Here is a 23,168-nt window from a genome sequence, read left to right as displayed (position 1 = left end):
AAACATCTGAGTGAAGGTATTTCCTCAGAATACAAAAAACAGGCTCCGTAGTTTTAGCAAAGCAGTTTTACTTTGTATGTTGAATATATTATACAATTAATGTTGTAAAGAATGGTGTAAGAATGTATGTTGTGGCAAACAAATACGAGTAACATTTGGTGTATGCAAAGGGTAAACAGGGTCAACAATGTAGATACTAGGGCTCGTTGTGTGGTTATCCTGCCAATAAAGGATTTGATATTGCATCTTTGCTCTATGGTTGATTTGGAACAAATAACTTGGAAACTGCACCATGGTCCGAATGATCTAACTTCTACAATTAGCGAGATGTCCAGGAGTTATGAAGAGGACCACATAAACAAGAGGTCTAAATCTGGAATCCACCTTTTCACCATGCCCGAAGGTTAATAACCCAGGCCACATAGAACGTAAGAACCACAAAGGGGATGTTGATTAAGTACTTTTATTATTGATATTTCTGTAGTGCACAATGATTTAAAAACACACCAGAAGATTTAATTCCAGAGACATCTTTTTTAAATATGGGTGAAATTCTCAATATCCAACTGACACCAAACTAAACCCTATCAAATCCTCACACCCTTTCTTCAGACTTCTGAATCCAAGAATTGATTATGGTTGTGATATCGCCATGCAAAGGTAACACAGGTTGTCAAAAAACACCTCCAGATGTGTTACACTAGATTATAATACGGGAATGTTTTTATATTGCCGTATTATAAAGTTCATTGACCTGGTTGACTATCAAGTGGCAAAAATCATGTTTAAAGCAAGAAACAAACTGCTACCAGGTAATATAAAAAAAAAAGGGGGGGGGGGGGTATCATCTGAATGACGAGTTAAATTTGAAGATGCTAGCTGCTCGCACGACTTTTAAAAGTCAATGCATTTCAGGTGGTGGTGGGAAACTGTGGAATGGTATGAGCACAGCCTAAAGTAAAGTCCAATCGTGATCCAGTTTAAAAAAAAAATAGGTACAAAGCAATGATTTTCAAAAGGTACAGGGATGAGGGACGGCTTTAAGAAAAAAAGAAAAAGAGAAAATAATAATTGAATAGTAAAATTATATATATAATATAAATTGTACAGATAGTAGCCCATATCAAATTGTATGTGTATCTATCTATTTTAAGATATATTTTAGTATATAGATTTAATGACATTTATAAATTGTAAACACTGTACCAAACTGCAAAGATAATAAATATAAAGTGTATATATAGTACATCAAATTGTACAAATATATATATATATAGATATAGATATAGATATATAAATTATATTAAAAGATAGTTTATCAAACTGTATATGCATGGATTGTATCGACATAAATATAGTATAGCACATTGTATATAGAGAGATAGTTTATTTAGAGAGATTATAACAAGGGTCACAGGAGGTTAATTTAAGAACTATTAATTATTGAGTTTTGGAACAAGGGGTAGGATTAAATAAATTGTATACTTCTTCCTACTCCTTTTGAGGCATATCAATTGAATGCATGTAATGTTTTTTTCTTATCTATGAAATAAATTAATAATTTATTTATAAGATAGACATTATAATAACGAGAAAATGGGCAAGTGGTTGAAATGTAAATCTGAAAACACGAGAAAGTAAAATCTGCTGAAAAAGAGCGCATCCAGAAAAAACAAAATGGGATTAACCTCTACATGCCATTACCCCTACCCTTTATTTTATTTTGTGGAGAGGAATTAGCCAACAGTTGCATGTTGGCCCATGTTTTTTCATTACATTTAGAGTATTTTCACCCTTTTAATGTTCATGTTTATGCTGCCAAATTGAACGCACACATTTATCATACATTTGTGTGCCGGTGAGGGGGGATTCAGGTGAAAAAATATCTTATAGGGGGTACAGAAACACCAAAATGTTGAAAAGTTGCAGAAAAGTTGGAGAACCACTGTTCTAACTCAAAGAGCTCTTCATTTCTTACTCTTCTGGTCCTGTCCGTCCTTCACAATCCAATGGATTTGCATGCCAGTCACTCCTTCCTTGGCCATTTTGGCAGAGAGCTGGTGTAGAGAGAAGTGTGTTAATACGTTTTCATGGGTTATTTCTTAATCTCTTACATGTTTAAACCCAACTGTTATAATTGGTGTCTGTTACATTTTGGCATGCGAGCTCCTCATAACATAAAATACACATTAGAAAAAGTCACTCAAAAGTGTTAGGCAAATAAACTGTAAATACAGACTAACATTACTATGTATGTTTTCAGTCCTGAAAAAAAGCACACTTGTACACAATTACAAGGAGAGCACCAACATCTGATTGTATCACTAGCATCACCTTATTAAGCACTTCAGCATTAGACCATGCTTTACATTTGTTGCACGGCACTTCTACCCCAATTAAAATGCTTCTAATATCACAGGTATTCAAATGGAGGCATTTTAAACTAGAAAATCCTTTTCACCCATTGCAAATATGTAATATCGCAATATGAACATAGAAGCCCGATAATATAGGCAGTTTGTTTGATTCTGTTCCTGATCAGCTCAAAATAGCAACAGGCGAAGTCACATGGCAGGGCGTTTGATTGAATTCACTCCCATCACACATGTTAGTTTAAGTCACTTATTGCGAATAGACTCAAGTTAAGCATGTAAATAAATCTGTTGTTTTGTCATTTCAAATATTTTCCACCTCAGGAACCTACTAACCTGTTCAACAAACTGGCGTTGAACCTCCGGATTGGTCATGTCTGTCTCAGTGCTGATCTTTATCCTAAAGGTTGAGCGTTGTTTCTGCAGTTCCTGACAGGCGACGTAAAATAAATCCTGGCAATTTTTATCTCTATAATCTGCTGTAATAAAAATCATTGCAGCACAATTTTGCTTGCCTCCATAATTTATTGGCTGGCCTGTTTCCCAATTAAGGTAAGTGGTTCTACTCCCGTCAGACCAGTGGGACCATGGATTTCTGTGGAGCCCGATCCATGCGTTTGAATTCATCAATGCATAGATTTTGCTGTTCTCTGTCGCGTCTCTCACAATTGCCAACTCAGTGTGGTGAGACACGCAGTATTCCCTCGCCTTGTACCAGGTCATTTTTTCTTGGACATAGATGTAGTTGCCCGCAGCTAAAACAAAATGAGAGAAAAACATTGAATATTAGTTCAGATTAACTTTATATCCCAATCATATTATTTATCAAACAGGGATGCGGTGCCCGGAATAGTAGTTTAATTTCATTATGTTACAACTGCTAAAAATTAAAGACTTAATTACATAGTCAATTCAATTTACAGAAATATCATGTTGTTGTTTTTTTAAGTTGAAGGTAAAGGGGATGGGGTTTAACCTAGAGCAAAAACTAACTTTCGTATTTAACCAATATAAATCCAGCGCACCATTAATGCAGACAGGACAGGCCAGATCAGTGCATCTCCTATCGGACCATTCCCCTGTTTGGGGCATAATCACTGTACAGTTCTGTTTGGCGTCTACGTTGTTTGGTTGATCTCCGGCCCAATTGTCATAGTCTTGACCCATTTTGTAGTCTTGGTTGCCGTGGGACCACTGCCATCTGGTGCGGTCATCATAAAGTCCGATCCATGCGATGTCAATGTCATAATCGGACCCTTTTCTGGACGCTTGCAGCCGCTCTAGGTCTTCCCGGTTGTCTATGGTCGCCAGGTCATGAAACTGCTCCCTGCAGTATCGCTGAGCATCAGTCCAGCTCATCTTCTGATCCACGTGGTGGTAGAGTTTGGTGATGGGAGACGCATGGTGTCCCACGAGCCCTGCAGGGGAAGCCGTCACAGCAAGAACAAATACATATATGTATTACAATCTCAGCATGGGTACCCCTAGTGGGGATCAAACCGCCAACCCTGACAGTGTTAATGTCATGCTCTACAGTTGAGACAGACCGAAGCACAACTGGAAAACGTCCACAAACAATCACAGCTTTGTTGGGTAAATATACTTGGAAATGGTGCAAACTGTCTTACAAGATTGTCCTATGACCCAGACACAAATGTTTCTTACCTGAAAGGTAAGACGCCCTTAAGAAAAAAATGATGTTCTTCCACATCCTGCAACATAAAAATATAACATAAAAACACTTTAGGGGCTTTGGCCCCTGTATTTTTTTGCATGTTGAGCATAAAATAAGAAAACAAAGAATGCAAGGGTCTTTACATATCACACAAGTTTAGATATAAATGTATGCACTATAAAACAGCTACAACTTTTGCATTAAAACTTTTGTAGTCAATGTTCTGGTCCCACCTTTGTTGTTGAACAGCACCCCAACGCTCAGTTTCGTTATTTAGTTCCGATCCATGGATGTATTTCCAGTGCAATGCCCGACTGCATCACACATCTCACATTTTCTTCAAACAACAACCCGCCCCCCAAAAAAAACAATCATTCACATGATTCAAATTTATGTAAACAATTGGAGCCAGACAGCAGGCTTCAAAAGTGATTATGCAAAGAACACTACTTGTTTGTGTCGCATGCATTCAGGAAATCCATTGGCCTAATTATACATTCTAAACAGTCTCAATGAATCGTTTGACCTTATGAAGAACAGAGGAGTCACCACACAAGTCATGTTTTCATTGGCTTGTTATTTGTAGTTTTGCAGTAGGGCTTCATCTTCAAACCATAGCTTCATTGTGACGGCTCTTTGGCCTTCGTTTGTCCTAACCCTGCGTTCACACCAAAAGATGCAAAAAGTTGCCGCGCCGCACGATCCCATTCAAAGTGAATGTAGAGACGCGTTGCGGGTTTGCTGCGGAGCACTTGCTGCCGAGAAAACCGGAAGCAAAATTTGATTTGCGGCGCGGCAAAATTTGATTTGCAGCGCAGCACGCCCGTGCCCGCTGCCGCCTGCCGGGCACGGGCGGCGGGCGCGTTCACGTATTTTGCGGCGCGACAAATGCTGCCCGAGTTGAATATTTCAACTTTTCGGCAGCAAACGCGTGATGACAGCCAATCAGCGTTCAACAGCGTTGCCACTGAGGCGTTGCCACTGAGTGTCATGCCGTAACAGCCAATCAGTGTTACTCCCTTGGAGTGACCTAGAGTTCACTACCGTTACATTTATTTAGTAACTCGAAAAAACCCACAAATCAGCATTCTGTAGTGTAGTTGTGTTTACAGTTAAACTAAACTATGAGTATGCTAAAGGGCTAGAATAACAACCCCAAACAAAACCCAATTGGGTGCCAGGCAGCACCAGCCTTTCCAGGCTCCGAATGGTCTCATGAACCCATAAACGACGGGCATTCTGACGTCTCTCCCTCTTCCACAACCGGTAAAGACATGCAATGCTTGTAATTTCGGCCATGGTTGTGACTGAATTCAGAAGCACCGCGGGCAAAACTTGCCGTGCCGCGAAACTTCCCGCGCTGCAAAACTGTGGCGCAGCAAAAGCGCCGCAAAACTTTTGCTGCGCCGCAAAACTTCGGCGTCAACGCGTTCGGGCAGCAAATGCATCTTTTGGTGTGAACGCAGGGTAATGCCTAATGCCTTCGTTTGTCCTAATACTTATTCTTGCTTCAATCAGGGGTGTAGGCGTGGCTGATAGGGTGCCGGTGCACTGGCGCCCTGCAGCCTTTAAAAGATCATCCGCTCTGCCCACCGGGGGAAGGCAGCAGGGCCACACCCACCTGACGGCTAGTTCGTTCCGTGCCTGTGTTGGAAGGCGGACGGCTACCGTAGCGCATTTGTGTTTGGTTGTACTCGTATATTCGTTCTGTTTTGAATTGGCGCAGACGTTTTGCGCGTGTGAGGTTTTGTTAATCCTTTCTTCTGTGAATCTGAATAAACCATTATCGTTCATGGTGTTACCCCCTATGTTTTATTCGATACATTTCGACAGTGTTACCCCTTATGGGTTTTTCATGACGACAGATAAAAAACAACAGTGTTACCCTTTACGATTCATTTGATAAAAACGACATTGTTACCCCTTAAATATTATTTGACAAGGACACATTATTTTTTTTAAAATGTTTTTTTTCATGACGACCAATAAAATACGACAGTGTCACCCCTCATGTTTCATTTGATTAAATTGACCGTGTTACGCCTTATGTTTTTTTTCATGACAACCAATAAAAAACAACAGTGTTACCCTTTGTTTTTTTCGTGACGACCAATAAAAAACAACAGTATTACCCCTTATGTTCTTTTTCATGACGAACAATAAAAAACAACAGTGTCGCCCCTCATGTTTCATTTGGTAAAAACGACTGTTACCCCTCATGTTTCATTTGATAAAAACGACAGTGATACCCGCTATGTTTTATTTGATAAATATCGACAGTGTTACCGCTTATGTTTATTTCATGACGGCCGATAAAAAACGACAGTTACCCCTCATGTTTTTTCCATGTTGACCAATAAAATATGACAGTGGTACCCCTGTCGACGTTTTGCGGGGATCCGAACCTGAGCTGTTTAGAGTGGTAACCTCCGAACTTATCAATGCACCATCAAGACACCGCATGAAGTCAACACAATGGTTATACTTGACTTTATAATTCGCATGAAATAGAGATAAGTCCTCCAACAGAGGACATCAACCGGACTTAAACCCCGGGCTCCAGGGGTTTAGCTCACAGCTCTCTCCACTTCCCACTGAGATTAGTAAATTAAATATGTCTGTTGTTATTTATGACATAGACATGATAGCATTACGTTTAAAATCAAAGATATTGTGTTTTCCACAGAAATTGAGCCACGGTGTCCAGTGGGTGAGGCAGTGCACCCCACTGCACCACTGAGGTGATGACAATACACAAAAATCAATCATCAATAAAGAGGATATACATGACATTAAAATGTATGTGTGTATTTCTATTATTTCCCTTATGTTTTTTTTCATGACGACCGATAAAAAACAACAGTGTTACCCCTTATGTTTCATTTGATAAAAACGACAGTGTTACCCCTCATGTTTAATTTGATTAAAACGACAGTGTTACCCCTTGTGTTTTTTTTCATGACGACCAAAGAAAAACTACAGTGTTACCCCCTATGTTTTATTTGATAATTATCGACAGTGTTACCCCTTTTTTTTGTTTTTTTCATGACGACCAATAAAAAAAACAACAGTGTTAGGTGAACCATGCTCTGACCCGCTTATTTGTGCCGCATCCTTTCGGGCTGTGACGGTGTGGGAGACTTCTCGTTTTGCGCTCAAACTTTACCTCCCTGAAAATGTGATGTAAGATAGCGGGCGGTGTTGAAGTGCAGAAGTCGCGCCTCGCGGCTGTTAGCCACACCCTCAGACAAAGCTGATTACAGCTGTAGCTGGTGGTGTTCTGTCAGCCGCCGTGTGGAGAAGATGTTCCCTGTGCGAAAGAAAATTCCCAATGAAGAAGACGTGAAGAATGAGTGGTTAAAATTATTTTTTATCACATCCTCTGCAGTACAGCCCCTTTTGCGTTTGCTTCATATTACTTTTATTAAAAGAATATCATCTTTTACATAGCCTAAAATAACACAACAGCTCAGATAGTTTAACATACATCTATTGATGCACTTAGACACATCATCAGTGATGGAACCTGGGGTCATTGGGTGTTTCGGGTCTCGCAACATCATACACCCTCAACCAGGCGACCCAGCCGGGATTGATCAAGTCCCAACTTGTGTCTAAGTAGCATGTACCCACGGATCGCCCCTCTTGATCCACAGCCATCTAGAGGCCTTCTCAGCAGCCTCTGTGGTGGTCTTGATGGCCTTTCTCTGACGTGCACCTGTGACTCCAAGCATGCTGTATGCTTTGCAGAGAGATCGCGCTGCAAAGCCTCTACAGCCCACCTCTATTGGCACACACCGGGCACGCCAGCCCCGTCTGCGGCACTCCTCCACTAAGTTGGCATACTTGGCACGCTTCCTCTCATTGGCCCCTTCCATGCGCTCCTCCCAGGGAACTGTCAGCTCCAGTAGGTTGAATCTGAGAACAGAACTATGTCTGGTCTCAGGGTGGTTTCCACGATGTGCTCTGGGAATCTGAGCTGCTTCCCCAGGTCGGCCTTCATCTGCCAGTCCGGGGCGGTTCCAAGGAGTCCCGCTGCCCCCCTTGGCTTGGGCTTAGGCTTCTCCCCTGCTCGAATGAAAGCCATCGCCTGCCTTGCTGGCTTATTAAAAGAATATTATCTTTTACATAGCCTGAAATAACACAACAGCTCAGATGACTGTACACAGATATTGATTCAAACATGCAAGCTGGGTGGTTTCAGTGGTAGAAGTGTCCACATGAATCACCATTGCAGCGACAGGAAACATTGCATTAACAAACAAAATAAACATGCATTCAATGACTGGAGATTACGCTGCCTGCAGCACTCGTCTAACAAGGAAAAAGACAGAATATGACAGTACATCACGTAAATCGTAAAGCATAACCAGCGCTTGAACATGGACAGTGGAAATCAAGATGAAGGTTGGAGCAGTGAGGCAGAGTGAGAAAAGAAGAAAGCCCCTTGCAGGACAAAAATCCACTTAATGTTTTTCAGGAAATTAATACTTTGTAGCTACAATTTTCCATTCATATTTGTCTCAGTTGCGTTTTCGCATTGGCGCTCTCTGTCCAAACTCTCTTCCTCTGCCTTCATCTGCGGTTCAGATTCAGCTGAATGGTGCGTAGCATGGCAGCCAGCACGTAAAAGCCCACCTGTATGCTGTGGCACAGTGCCTCGCCCAAGCTGAGCGCTGCGCACATCAGATTGAGAATCAGTTCGCACAGAACGCAAATCGCTTCTATGAAGTGTACAATGATCGTCCGCCGAGATGGCCACGGCTTCTCGCCGTGGCTGATGCAGAAGATCATGCAGTTGGTGAAGTGACGCACGCCTCGGCGCAGCGGGAGGAGCACCAAGTAGAGGTTTCCTGCCAGCTTGGTTAGCGCCTTAAAGAGCAGCCGCAGCTCTTGCACCGCGTGGCCTGGAGATAAAGAGGGCAACGAGGTCAGAGAGTCAGGTCTAAGAACAAACAGCGTCTGCCACTGGATTAAAGTTAGTTTTACCGTAGTTGGCCTCATGTTATGGTTTTATCTTGGCACATGAAGCACAAAAAGGGCCAGGACATGGCCATGCAAGGCCATTGTTGCTTGTGTGGGATGGAGTGCGTCAAGATCAAGTTTGGGGATATTCCATTGCGTCGCATTTAATTTTGGTCAATTATTTTCCAGCAGCATTAATAGCCATAATCCAAGGAGACCCATGAAACTCCAATTTGGCAGAGTGGAACATGCATGCAGTATTTCGGGGGACCATAAGATTTTACGGTTTTCTCAAAATGAGGCTCTTATTTCAGTAACGAGAAAAACAGCTTAATTGGATAAGCCTGCTGCCGATAGAGCAGGTAATGGAGTAGGCCTAGTCGTAAGAGTATGTGATTTGCATGGACGTTTACCCCTGGTTACAAGAATGTTTACTGTGACACACACACACACACACACACACACACACACACACACACACACACACACACACACACACACACACACAAACCCTGTGATAATGCCACAATTTGCATGATTTACGAAGCTTAGGCCTATGTAAAGGACATAATGCCGCTTTTCCACTGCATGGTACAAGCTCGACACGACTCGACACGACTCGACTCAGCTCGCATTTTTTGCGTTTCCACCGCGGTACCATGGTATCTGGTACCTGAAGTGGCTGCTTTTTCTAGTACCTACTCGCTCTAGGTTCCAAGCGAGCTGAGCCGATGCTAAAAGGTGACGTCGGCAGACGGCCGGCGACTGATTGGCCAGAGAGTGTGACGAAGTCACGAGAGCGACATGGCAACCATGCTGGTAACATCCATAGCAGCGCCGCAGCCAACATGTTCCACTTCTCCAACTTCTTCAACATGCCAGCTAATAATAGTAATGCGATCGATGTCCTCCATTGTTGTTATGTGGGTTCTGTCCATGTGTGGGTTGCGTATGTGTTGTTTGCGTCGCGTACACAAATACGTCACTGCCCTTTCGCGCAGCCGACCCCGCCCACGTCCAGGAGGTACTATTTGCGGTGGAAAAGCACCCGTGCTGCTACCGTGTCGAGTCGTGTCGTGTCGAGTCGTGTCGAGTCGAGCTACATGTGCGGTGGAAAAGCGGCATAAGTCGACACAATTCCTCTTACCTGTGTCACTGCATGCAGTATAGCCTAGTAGGTTTTTATCACAATTGTAACTAGCACAATGTTGTGTATTCATCAAATGAGGCTTATTTATTATTATAATTTGCATGAGTGTGTATACTTGGCATTAAGTTAAAATTATATTTTATCAACATTTTTGTTCTTCCATATCCAGATCCATTTCAAAGAGCAGTTGATTTTCATTGAACACACACACACACACACACACACACACACACACACACACACACACACACACACACACACACACACACACACACACACACACACACACACACACACACTGAATGATGTATTTATAGTAGGCTACCCTAGTTGTGTTTGAGCGTTGACCTGGTTAAAAACTTTGGATTTGGACTTTACACTGTACAATTTACAGTGTTAAGGAACACACCGTTTCAGCTGCAATTTAAACACTGAGAATGGCTCACAGTTCTAGGCAGGTCAGAAAAAAGGGCTTTTTATGGTTCCACGTTCCCGCAACGCAAGGGGGTTACGGACCCCAAGGCCTTGCGTACCCTCCTTGCGTCCACCGCAAGGGCCAGACTTGCGCCTCCGAAAAAATCGTAACCTTCCGTCGAGGCGACGCAGCAGCAAGGGCTGTGATTGGTCCGCTTACCAAAACCCGGCGCAGAACCATAAACGTTCACGACTGCGTCGAAGCGTCTGCGTGGTCATTGCGTTGCGGGGACGTGGAACCATAAAAAGCCCTTAACGTCAACAAACGCTCCTCGATTCCCCAGCAGAAGCTGACTGGGCGTCAAGGCAGAGGTTCCGAATCATGTCGGACCTACTAACCAACACCTCTTACCGTCTTTAAAACACAGGAGCCAGAGCAAGGCAATAGCCAGTGCCAATGAAGTCCACCAATCCATGAAGTCCTCTCGAAAACGAAACGTTGATTAAAAAATAAATATGAATATAAATAAAATGTAATTTCCAAGATATTCCTGGCTTGTCACGCTTTCGTCTCTCTGCTACTCATACCCTACTGATACCTTAACATTAAGTTGCTCATGGTCGCATAGCTTTCTCTGCAGGGGTCCTCCGGACAGTAGCCTATTCGTTAATGGTAAAGGTCCACCCTCGGTGATGCGTCAGGCGCTCATCACGGAAGTTGAGCGCCTGGTTGTCGTTGTTGTTGGGTTTCTAGGTTTCGTTTCTGACTAAACCTTCAAACAAGCATGGGAATCCGCCCTGTCAGGTTTACTAATACCTTTGTTATGTTGCATGGTAGGCCAGGCCTACCCCATAATGCACTTTAATTAGCCTACATTGTGTGTGTTGGAATGGAATGGCCTATTTCTGAAAATAAAACGTTTTAGCTTCCATCCTAAAGTTGAAGTTCATATCAGTAGGCCATGCATGCTTTATTTAGGACTGCGTTTTTTGTCAAACAAATCAGTAACCGTTGATCGTTTTGGACAAAGGAAAAACCACTCATCGCCTTGCCTTGTTCCTACTGCCTTGTTTGCTCGAGTGACGCGCTGCCATGGTAACGACCCATCAGCCGGTCGTTACCTGGGCCGACCTGGAGAAAGGACGGCTGGTGAGGGCAGCTCAGCAGGTGTCTCCCCCGCATTCAGGCACCACCCGGTGGGTCCATCTATGTGGATTCGCTGGTAATTCGGTTAACCCATTAATTTTTTGGGGGGTGTCACGATTTGTTTAATTGACGGAATTTAAATGTGTATCGAGAAGGGAATCTAACTCCGCCTGCTTTACAACCGCACGGGTATAACGTTATGACAATGCAAAGGAGTAAAAGATGAGTAAAGACGTGTATATATGTATGCATATATATAGTTTATTTATTGATTATATACGTTTAGATTATTATCAAGTAGGCCTATGTTTGATACAAGAATAGGCTATGTCACTTATTTGCACCATGGAGTATTCTTGTTGAAGTTGGCCTGCATCGAGTATGGGTGTCGACTCATGGTTATTTGAGGTCGGCTTGACGTGTAACCTACAGGCAAATGCTTACAGCTAATTTTTTTGGTTGATATTTTACTATTGAGGAATGTCAACGAGAAGGAAAAACGTGACTGATGACGTGATTACCCATACTTCTCCTCCTCTGAGCTTTCTGCAGTCCAAGGTAAAGAAAACACCCATAACTTAATGTATCAATGCCATAGCCTATATTATTATTTTACAAATCTGCCTAGATTACAACTTTACGGATATGTGACAATACAGTGGGAGTGTATAATGTATAACATTTATAGGCCTATATGTACATGTGTGACAGAATATGTAGGCTATCAATATATAATATATATATATATATATGGATACATATTCTGCATCTGTAAAGGATGTCATGTCTAATTGTATAGCTTTTAGACTTAAGTGACTTTGAAAAGGAGGCTTCCTGTTACACATATATTGGCTATATGTATCCATATATATATGGCTCCATATTCTGCATAAAGGGTGTCATGTCTAAGTTTATAGCTTTTAGACTTAAGTGACTTTGAAAATGAGGCTTCCTTTTACTCTGATTGACAAACACAATAGACTAAAAATCTATTTAATTTAGACTTTTGAAAATAATAGCAGTAGGCCTGAAGCAATTCCAATTGTACATCTGATCTTACACAAAAATATATAGGCCTACAGCCTACTCAAATCCTTGAGCATTAAATACATTTCAATAGTCATTATTGATGATTCATGAAGGGAGCTCCCATGTGTTTCATCAATCTGCGTTGCCAAGTCATGGTAAAACAGAGTCACCAATACATGTCCTACATGCGCGTTTGTAACGGTGAGACGCAGCTCGGGTTTCTGTGTAGTGACGTGATCTCTTACAGCGATGCCTCTCCTCGAGTACTGTGCACCTGTGCCACTGGCCCTGGCGAGGTGTATTCCTTAGGGCAGGGGTCTCAAACTCACCCTACCTGGGGGCCGCTGGAGGTAGAGTCTTGGTCAGGCTGGGCCGCATCAAATATTCCACAGAAAAAAGGAGCACAACTGACCCAATCTAAGTTAATGATCGGGCTATAATTAGATCAAGTTGGCTATGTAATCGCTGACAACAGGGGACATTTCATAGTGGTTGGTGGAAACCGGGACATTTTAGCGTCCTTTGGCTGTTGTCCGGAGTGGACTCAGGACACGCAACTCAAAATTGGGACTGTCCCGGCGAAATCGGGACATCTGGTTACCCTATCACAAGTCACGTGATAAAAAAGTGTGGCAAGCCGCTCAGCCAAAATGTGCGTTTGACAACAACGTGCGGGCCACACAAACACTAAACTTTGAAGTAGGGGGCCACAAAATATCATCCTGCGGGCCTCAATTGGGCCGCGAGTTTGAGACCCCTGCCTTAGGGGGAGGCGTTAGTGTGTTACACCCAGCCGAAAGGCATCCAAAAATATAACGTTTTTTCAGATGAGCAGCAGGAGTGGACCAGGGCTCCGAAGAAGGGGAAGCAGGGAGGATTTATTATGGATTGGCTGGCTCTCTAATCCCACCATGAGGCCATTCGAGGTACTACAACTACTCAACAATGTTACGCGTGACTTTCAATTGTCTCAAATTAGTTATTATACAAACAATACAATTTATTTCAGGAACAGGTCGAGGCCGAAATCCAAGAAGTAAGGAAAATTATCAAACCAATTGTGGACGCGGAAAATGGATTAATCAAGGTGATTTGGGGGACTTGGCATAGTTGGCAAATAATTTGACATATTTTCTTTGCTGGGAGAATAACTATAATTAGTCACCCACATCTAATCACTTTGGCTGCGTGGATGTGCAGGACCTGGAGCGCTTCCTGGGTCGACGGGCCGTAACGGAGCTGCGACGGAGGGAACTCCTCCACAAACGCTGGACGGAGCGAGTGTGGCTGCCCATCCAGCGCAGGGTGGAGGATTTCTCCCGACGGTGCGACCACGAGGGGGACAGGATGCGCTGTTTGAACGCGGACTACATCCGTCACTGCAATGCCAAGGTAGCGCTCTACGCTACTGCAGAGCTAACCAGTTATGATTGACAGAGATTCATCAGACAGGAAGACACCTTTTCCCGGAGAAAACATCTGCATTGTTGTTTTATTCTTCACAGTGGTTCTCTGTTGGGTGTATGGTTCTCTGACCGGGCGGCTAATTAAGCCAATTCAGCACTCCATCTACATGAGCAATACTTATTTTCAGATCTTTCTGTTGATATTAAAACGTTTGCTTCTAATACTATGAATGCCAATTATGGCTTCCATATCACCCCTTACCATCCCTGGTAGGAGGGATCCTCCTTGGTTCCTTCTCAAGATTATTTTTTTTGTGCTTAATATATGGCCTGTAAAGCCCTTTCATACTGTAACTGTGAGCTATACAAGTACCACGACATCCAGTCATTGAGGAGACTGGATCTTCAATGACAGGCCCTAAACTCTCCCCCTGGTCATGTGTTTGTTTTCAGGGCTTTGTGTCCCTAGACTGTTATGATCCCCAGGAGTACGACCCATTCCTCCTCAGCATCACAAGACCCCTCGACTGCTACAAGGTGAGGAAATATACCGACCCGACCACCACCACCTGCACCTGAGAACGTATGGAGTATTTGGGGCCGGTTGGCTACCGCCATTGATGTACAGCACGGATTTCTCCACAGCTCCAAATGCCCGTGTTAAAGGACCCGCTGTTGATGGACTCTCGTGAAAGGATCAGGGAGAAGAGAACAGTCGTCTCTTGTAAAACAGGTATTCTAAAGAATCCTACCACACACACTCGAGAACCTCATCGAGACATTTGCCATTTGATCGGTGATGAGACTAGTTTGTGAGGTCTAAAAGCCTGATGTGTGTCTGATGGGTTAAACCCTTCGTTTTAGGTCGCTTGCACACACGGGAGGAAGTGAAGGAGCTTCTATCCCGTTTTAGTCCAGCTGCAGGGAAGCCCACTCACACCGCCCCGCCTCAGACCTTTGCATCTGCTTACCTCACCTCCATCTCCACCACTAGAGAGACTCCGTTGGAGAGAGGGACCAAGTCCTTTCGCAGGTTGTGAACTACACCTTCATCCATGTATATACTGTATGTTATAGAATAAACACATGAAAGTTGCTTTGGATAAAAGTGTCTGCTGAATGAGTACATTGTAAATAGTACAAGTCAGATTGGGACCATGGTTTTTGTCATACCCAGGCCAAATGTAATGCCCTACCAGATTGAAGCAACCAGTTTGGCTGATGGAAAATGCTATGAAGCCCGCTGTTGGTCAAGAAGAAGATGATGGCGACTACAGCTGCTACCACAACCTCTCTGCTTCCATCCGTACCGACTCACCCGTACCACAGATAGGCCTGTGGACTCCAGCTTTTTTGCCATAAACTCACTTGCGTAAACCCCCAGTTTGTAGCCTGCCTCTGTGACACCGCATCAAGGAGAGCACTGATTAGCCATCACTGTCTTTTCCTTATGATGCTTAGTCCTTTCGGGTAGTGAGGAAATGGTAACTTTTAATGTCATAATTTCAGGGCTATTACCGTCGGGGACAAAGAGGAGCACATGGGCCAACAATATTTTTATCAGATATATTTTGTCAAAATATGTAACCTATAATTTTTTCATAAATGTCATGTCAAAATGATATTTATCTCATTATTATGTCATTGCATAATCGCTGTGGAATGTTCCAACCTGGAAATGTTTTGTTTTTGACGAAGCCCCTGATTTGAGCTCTGTGAAAATGAGTCAAAAAAAAAAACACCAAGGAGGAATCTGTCTTTTTTCAATGTAAGTTTTATTTACGCCTCATTCAGGCCTCAAATAGGAGGCTTCGTGGCCCGAGACCTATTGTACAGTAGTGTGCAACAGTTCAAATTGGTTAAATTTGCATTAGTATATATTAGAATAAAAACTGTGCCACAGATCTATATTTAAAGAACCCACGCTCAAGGTTGATTATGGGTGTTCTTCTTACCAAACATGATTCTTCGATGGCAGTATATGGTTATTAGACTGTAAGCCCTCCAGCCATGGACATTGAGTTAATAAAGTGAATCACTTCTCTATCACCGACCTTCCAAAAACCATCCAAAATCCTAAATTTGCGGGATGTTCGCCAACAAAAAATGAAATAAATTAAAGAAAAGAAATTACAATAAAATAAGGTATTTTGTTATTTAAACCCTTTATAGGTTTTTCTGTTATCGCTGTGTGAGTGGCCTCAACACTGGTAACCTTGGCTCAGGGCAGTATATGGCAACATATGAGAACAATCCTGGAGAATGGTACTACGTACATTGGGAAGAAGAAGGCACTTTACGTGTGTGTGTGTGTGTGTGTGTGTGTGTGTGTGTGTGTGTGCAAGGTAATAAATCGATATCCTTGTCTGGAAATATTTTTCTACAGGACATATCTATATGTTCGTCTATGTGTGTGTGCGTCTTTGTGTCTGTGTGTGTGTGTGTGTGTGTGCGTCTTTGTTTCTGCGCGTCTGTGGGTTAGCGTGTGCGTCTTTGTGTGTGTGCATCTGTGCGTCAGCTCGTGGGTCTTTGTGTGTGTGTTGTGTGTGAGCGAGGGGGCCCGTGTTTCACGAGGTCTGCTCGTAGAGCTGCAGGTCCAGCTTGACCAGCACCTCTCCGGTCGGCACCTCGTGCAGCAGCAGGCGGCGGGTCGCCGCGCCCTTGCTCTCCATCTCCTTCTTTATGGTTGCCACGGGAACCTCCGTGCGCCCCAGGAAATCTGAAAAGAAACAAGGGGACGTTCAGTCTCGTCGGCGCAGGCTTTCCATGCTTGTGCATGTATGTGCCCGTAAATGGACTGCATTTATACAGCGCTTTTATCCAAAGCAATTTACGATATTGCCTGAGGTTCACCAATTCATGCACACATTTACACACCGACCGACCGTGCAAGGTGACAGCCAGCCCGTCGGGAGCATTTGGGGTCAGGTGCCTTGCACAGGGACACCTCGACACTCGAGCCGGGGATCGAACTAGCAACCTTGCGGTTACAAGCCCGACCCGCTCTATCTCCTTAGCTACTACAGCCCCCCCGCCCCCCGCACGTATGTGATTGGACCGCTGACCGTCGGGGGAGAACTGGTCCTTCTCGAACACCGTGATGCACAGGACGTCCTGGTAGAAATCCCGGACGAAGAACTGGCAGTTGAAGTTCCACTTGGGGTTGAGCGTGTCGCCGAGCGGCCGGGACGTGTAGCACTGGGCCCCCATGGTGAGCTCGCAGTACGGGTTGCTTTTACCTGAGGACAGGGAGGAAGGGGATCACGTTGAAAGGGACGGCTGCACCCTCTGAAGCGACGTGAGCGCCATATGGGGGGGGCTGCTCTCGCTGGAGGCGGTCCAAGGAGCAGCATATGACTTGTGCCGTATTTTAGGAAATCTTGAATGTTTACGTTGATTTTCACGTCATTTGTCACGTGAATGTTTGCAACACTTTCTGCCACCCTGCTTATGGTGCTGCTGCCTGTCATGGCAATAACTTTTTTATATCTCAGAGACTTTTCCTGGTTAGATAAAGGTGACATTTATTCAATTTTTGAAGTGTTCAAGTGTCTCGTACGAGGACCTCAAAATTGTTGCCAACAGATTTTATGACCCCCTTTTCTCTTTTCATTAATCCCCTCACATCCTCTAGATTAAAGAGTAAATAAACCTCCGTTTTAATTAGGGAAGTCATGACAGTCATGAAGGTTTTAGAAAAAACAACAATTTCATAGATTTTATTCCAAAATAACCGGGAAATGTCACAGACACTTTGAGGGACCAAACAGAACCGTTTTCGACTGAACCAAGTGGGTGGTTAACCTGCCCTTTGATAATTAAATATCCAATACCAGAATCATCCGTTCAGACAAGCGGTCTACCATGATAACATAGTGTGGTGGTCAACATGTGTGTCGGGAGCGTGGAGGTTGAGCGGGCTGTTACCGTTGGGCTTGCAGGCTTTGAGCTCTTGGGCCTCCGTGACGGTGACCAGGAGACGTCCGATGCCGCTGGTCTTCAGAGAACGCGCTGGGAACACAGAGAAGCGTTACCTTCAAATGGAAGGAGTGGACTATGAGGTGATTAGGAGTAGGGAGTTGACTTTGAGGTGATTAGGAGTAGGGAGTTGACTTTGAGGTGATTAGGAGTAGGGAGTTGACTTTTAGGTGATTAGGAGTAGGGAGTTGACTTTGAGGTGATTAGGAATAGGGAGTTGACTTTGAGGTGAGTAGGGAGTTGACTTTGAGGTGATTAGGAATAGGGAGTTGACTTTGAGGTGATTAGGAATAGGGAGTTGACTTTGAGGTGATTAGGAGTAGGGAGCACCCCTTGCTGTACAGTTGAATTACATTCAATTAAGGCCTCAGTGTGTCGATCAATTCATGAATGAATACATGAATGTACTGGCGGACGCTTAAATCAGAAGCACCTTACAATACTATGAGTTAAACGTTGATGACACGTTGCATTCCTAGTCTAGCAGGTCCTAGAGTGGATCAACAACATCAAGCACACTAGTGCACACACACACACACACACACACACACACACACACACACACACACACACACACACACACACACACACACACACACACACACACACACACACACACACACACACACACACACACACACAGTTCATAAATAGCTGTGTTTACCTTGGTACGCCTTCTCTCTCTTCTTCTTCTCCGTCTCAATGAACACTTCGGACGCTGCTTTGATTCTCTGGACCCAGGTCGTCCTGTGATTAACAACAGTCTTTGTTAAATCACTGCTTAAATCATTAGAAAGGCTGTCTGTGTGTGTGTGTGTGTGTGTGCGTGTACCTCTCGTTCAGGGTGTCCGCCTTGAGTGTGTACACGCGGTCGATGTGTGATATGTGGAAGAGCGGTTCGTCGCTGGACGGGTCCGGGGGGTTCTTCACCAGAACCTCGTTCAGGAACAGAGGCTGTGGAGGGGGGAGAGAGGGGGAGAGAGGAAGGGGGTGAGAGGGGGAGAGAGGAAGGGGTGAGTGGCTGCAGGGACGGAAGGAGGGAGGCGGCGGGACAGAGGGACAGATGATCGATCTATAGGATGAATTTCACAAGAATGGAGGGAGAAACAGACGGACAGACGGAGGATAGCATTGGTTAGATGGAAAGAAGTACGAACGTAAATGATGAATGGAGAGCGGTAAATGGATGCATAGAGGGACGGACGGCTGCTGATGGATGGAAGGATGAAAGCTAGATAGAGGAGATGAATGAATGGAGGGATGACTGATGGACAGATGGTCCAGGGAGGAAGCAGCGATGATGTGCATGCATAGTTTCACTTGTAATTAAATACACTGCCCCAAGGGCCCAGTATTTCGATTTAGTTTCAGTTTTGTTTACGCAGATTCATAATTGACAGAAACAGACGACTAACCACATCAAAACCTCTCACGGAAGAAATTTAGAACTAAATAAAACAAAACGGGGACACAACCACACACACACACACACGCGCACGCGCACACACGCACCGTCTTGTACATCTTGAGCTGCACGTTGGCCTTGTGGCTGAAGAGCCGGTCCGCGCCCAGGGAGGAAGAGGAGGACGAGGAGAAGGACTTGGCCGGGCTGTGGGTGAGGAGGAGGAAGTCGTTGAAGAGGAAGACCCAGAGCTCGCGGCCGCCCCGCGTCTTGTGCAGACGCCCGCTGTGTAGCAGCTTGCGCGGCCCCAGACAGTTGGTGAGCGAGTTGAACACCAAGTGCTGCAGTCCGATGGAGGGGGGGGGGGGGGGGGGAGGGGGAGGAGGAGAGGAGAGGGGAGGGAGAGGAATGAGGAGGGTGCCTGGGGCTTTCGACAGTGGCTGGGGAGACGCCCCATGCTGAGAAAATGCACTCGTTTTGCGTGGATTGCTTTGCAATCAACATCTCCCTGTATTAAAACGTGATACGGTTTACTCAACGTTTACGTTTCACATAGAGCTCCGTGCATATACACACAGCGATGATTCAATATAACTATGGCAAGAATAATTGAAAAGTTAAAAGCCGATTTGATTAGCCCATTGGTTCTCAAAGTGCGGCCAATGGCGGCCCGCAGATATATATATATATATATATATTTTTTTTTTTTTCATTATTATATCAATATTAATTTAAGTCGACTCTCTCTAGCTTTCAATCCAGTTACATTTGTTAGTTTTAATTAAGGATGACCCTCAGTTTCGTGATTTATACCTCACTTGACCTCACTCCCAGAGGTCCACGGTGCAATGTTTTTTTTCACCACTGGGATGCTGATGGCGTTTCCCGCCTATTTTTTTTTCCTTTCGCAGCCCTCAGTCAAATTTTGGGTTCCTAAATTTGCCCTCAGCTGTCAAAACTTTGAGAACCCCTGGTATAGCCCATCATCCCAGTTACAAGAGCTAATCCTCATCCCTCGGAAAGGGCAAATAATGACCATTAAATATCTATTTTTTTAAATAATTCAAAAAGAGCAATAAACAACAGTTTGACAGAGCACTAATTGTGACCTCTCTTTTGCAACATGCGATTGCCCAGTGGGTGCACGTCCGTCATGTTCCTGCGTACCTCTATGAGGCCGTCACACTGGACGTGGCTCTGGATCCACTCCAGCCTATCAGAGTTCTCCTTCTCCCTGACCCCCTCGTTGACCTGCGAGCACAGCTCCTCCGCCCGCTCCAGGGCCTCCCGCAGGGACCCCCGGTCCACGTGGCCCTCAGGGGTGTTCTCCAGGATCTGGGGGGGGGGAAGGGAGAGAGAGAGAGCGAGAGAGAGAGAGAGAGAGAGAGAGAGAGAGAGAGAGAGAGAGAGAGAGAGAGAGAGAGAGAGAGAGAGAGAGAATCAAAGATGACAAGAAAAGGATGATGTTTTCGAAGAGATGACTTTGAAAGTTACTTTTTAAAAAATAAATATATTTTCATTTGCTTCACCACAAAATGGGTTGCTACCTACATTCTTTATGAGAAGAGGGTAGCGTGTGATCCTCTGCATGGGCTTCAACAGGAAGCTGGACAAGGGCATCCCTTTGCAGCGGTAGTTAGTGGCTATCTTCTGCTCAGAGGGTGGGAGAGTGAGAGAGAAAGCAAAGAGAGTGAGATAACAAGGGGATGTGGGGAAGAGTAGATGGGTGATTATTTTGAGGACTGGGGAATGAGCACCATGAAGACATTTCTGATTGTTTGTTGTTTATTGTTGATGAGAGCGCGGGCTACCTTACATCATCTCATGCTCATTTAATTTACATTGAGGGCTTTCTGTAGAATTTTTTTTATCCAAAGCGACTCAATAATCTCAACAATAAGTACATTTATCAGAGAAGAAAGAGAAACAACAACAACAAGAAACAAGTGCTAAGCATAGACAATTGCTAGGTTAACCCATTCCCCATGTACAACAAGATAGCTAGGATAAGGTGCTACACAATGCTAAGTAGTACTATCTTTTACCATGTAAGGGTAAAGATTTCTAATTTACAATGTCATTTATTCAAAATACAAACTGAGGCTGTTAAATCAACGATTGATTGCCTCATGGATGGAGTGACACTAAAAGACGCCACCATGTTGTGGTGGGTTGTGTTACTGGAGCAGGACAGTGGAGAGCTTGGGGCACCTTGAGGAAGTCCTTGAAGTCGGGCTCGGAGTTGGTCCTCCTCTGCAGCAGGGCGGCGGCGTTGAGCTGGCAGGAGCAGAAGCGGATGTAGGGCTGCATGTGGGCCAGCTCCGCGGCCAGCAGGTCTCCGATCACCTGCACCGCCACGTTCTCCCCGCCCGTCTTCTTGCGCACGCGCAGGGCCCTGAGGGTGCACACACGGTCCGAGGCGGTGTCAAGAAAGACACCTCTCGGAAGAATTCTTCACGCGTGGATGTCTCAGGCGGGTCGGTGTGGCGACAGTGTTGTTGACCTACTTCAGTAGTTTGGTGTTGCACATGATCAGCTCCCTCCAGTTGACGAAGATGGTCCCCATCTCTGTGGGGGTCAGACGGCCCGACTCGGACATGGGCTTATGGAACACCTGATCACATGGAGGGGGGGAGGGAGGTAGGGAGGTAGGGAGGGAGGGAGGGAGAGAGGATAAAGGCCTAATTGTTTCATTCACACCTCAAAAGAAGGGGTAATGACTTATTAATACCCTTGAGTCTTCATGTGGCTTTGTTTACACTCTGGTGTGTGTGTGTGTGTGTGTGTGTGTGTGTGTGTGTGTGTGTGTGTGTGTGTGTGTGTGTGTGTGTGTGTGTGTCTCTTTCTGTATATGTGGGTCTGTCAATCTGTGTGTGTCTGTCTGTCTACCGGTCTGTCTGTCTGTCTCTCTACCTGTCTGTGTGTCTTTCTACCTGTCTGTGTGTGTGTGTCTGTGTACCTCCAGCACCAGCTCAAGGTCCTCTACGTAGGTCTCCTCGGTCTGGATCAGCTCGTGGATGTAGCCCTGCCTCTTTCTCTCCTGGGGGGTCATGCTGTCCAAGCTCATCAGGTCAGCACACCCTGCAGCGCGCGCGCACACACACACACACACACACACACACACACACACACACACACACACACACACACACACACACACACACACACACACACACACACAATCACGATGTGTACACACACACACACAAACACACCCATGAACAGACATTTTCTCTCTCCAGATATGTCGATGAAATCTTGTGTCGTATCTAAATTAATGCTCACAATTATTCAATAATTATACAATCATTCTGACAACCCAAGGGCATGCAGTGGAAATTGAACCCCTAAACGAGCATTTCAAGCATTAACAATTGAGCAAAACTCTTGAGAAAATCACTCACACCCACACACACACAAATCAAACAAATAAACGTTAAAATCTCTTTTATTGTCAGATCTGTGATGCTTTATGTACAACTTATGCAAGGACCAGAGTGAGGCACATCGTATGTCATAGAACACAGAACACTGAACCTAGAGATAGAAGAGGGGTTACCAGGCATTGCTAATCGATCACCGCTAATACCATCCACCTTCCACGTCAGTCTTTGGAGAAACACCGTCTGT

General features: G+C 44.6%; 3 protein-coding genes across 5 annotated transcripts in view; 1 reads left to right on the top strand and 2 right to left on the bottom strand.

Annotated features, from left to right (window-relative positions):
• Positions 1-1,927: 1,927 nt before the first annotated feature.
• Positions 1,928-3,815, bottom strand: LOC132450312 (macrophage mannose receptor 1-like; the record flags this gene model as incomplete). The annotated part of the gene is made up of 3 exons (XM_060042391.1): positions 1,928-2,057; positions 2,709-3,127; positions 3,398-3,815. Coding segments are annotated over 3 exons (927 nt in total), but the record flags the coding sequence as incomplete, so codon positions are not given.
• Positions 3,816-11,347: 7,532 nt separating this feature from the next.
• On the top strand, positions 11,348-16,448 carry fam228a (family with sequence similarity 228 member A). 3 transcript variants are annotated; one of them, XM_060041981.1, is made up of 9 exons: positions 11,348-11,799; positions 12,202-12,281; positions 13,580-13,678; positions 13,768-13,839; positions 13,953-14,144; positions 14,612-14,695; positions 14,804-14,891; positions 15,023-15,191; positions 15,336-16,448. In XM_060041981.1, exons 1-9 carry the CDS (start codon positions 11,670-11,672, stop codon positions 15,421-15,423), a joined length of 1,002 nt encoding a protein of 333 aa, XP_059897964.1. In that variant the 5' UTR covers positions 11,348-11,669; the 3' UTR covers positions 15,424-16,448. The 3 variants fall into 3 exon arrangements, with proteins under 3 accessions (XP_059897964.1, XP_059897965.1, XP_059897963.1); XM_060041982.1 differs by having other exon boundaries at positions 11,350-11,773; positions 13,762-13,839; XM_060041980.1 differs by having other exon boundaries at positions 11,350-11,799; positions 13,762-13,839.
• Positions 16,449-16,594: 146 nt separating this feature from the next.
• LOC132450018 (intersectin-2-like) overlaps positions 16,595-23,168 on the bottom strand; it is a 42,759-nt gene continuing 36,185 nt past the window's right edge. The window contains 11 exon segments of the mRNA XM_060041970.1: positions 16,595-16,877; positions 17,224-17,397; positions 18,086-18,169; positions 18,801-18,883; positions 18,969-19,090; positions 19,649-19,879; positions 20,706-20,873; positions 21,090-21,188; positions 21,750-21,933; positions 22,046-22,152; positions 22,498-22,619. Coding sequence (XP_059897953.1) covers positions 16,726-16,877; positions 17,224-17,397; positions 18,086-18,169; positions 18,801-18,883; positions 18,969-19,090; positions 19,649-19,879; positions 20,706-20,873; positions 21,090-21,188; positions 21,750-21,933; positions 22,046-22,152; positions 22,498-22,619 — 1,526 coding nt within the window. The 3' untranslated portion in view covers positions 16,595-16,725.

This window comes from Gadus macrocephalus, chromosome 21 (assembly GCF_031168955.1).
Source record: "Gadus macrocephalus chromosome 21, ASM3116895v1".
NCBI lineage: Eukaryota > Metazoa > Chordata > Actinopteri > Gadiformes > Gadidae > Gadus > Gadus macrocephalus.
This window is presented reverse-complemented; position numbering and strand designations above follow the sequence as displayed.

Coding starts and splice junctions, on each gene's coding strand:
- fam228a (XM_060041980.1), top strand. CDS start 11,670: ATGGTAACGACCCATCAGCCGGTCGTTACCTGGGCCGACCTGGAGAAA. Junction 12,282..13,579: donor TGAGCTTTCTGCAGTCCAAG/GTAAAGAAAACA, acceptor ACGTTTTTTCAG/ATGAGCAGCAGGAGTGGACC. Junction 14,696..14,803: donor GACCCCTCGACTGCTACAAG/GTGAGGAAATAT, acceptor ATTTCTCCACAG/CTCCAAATGCCCGTGTTAAA.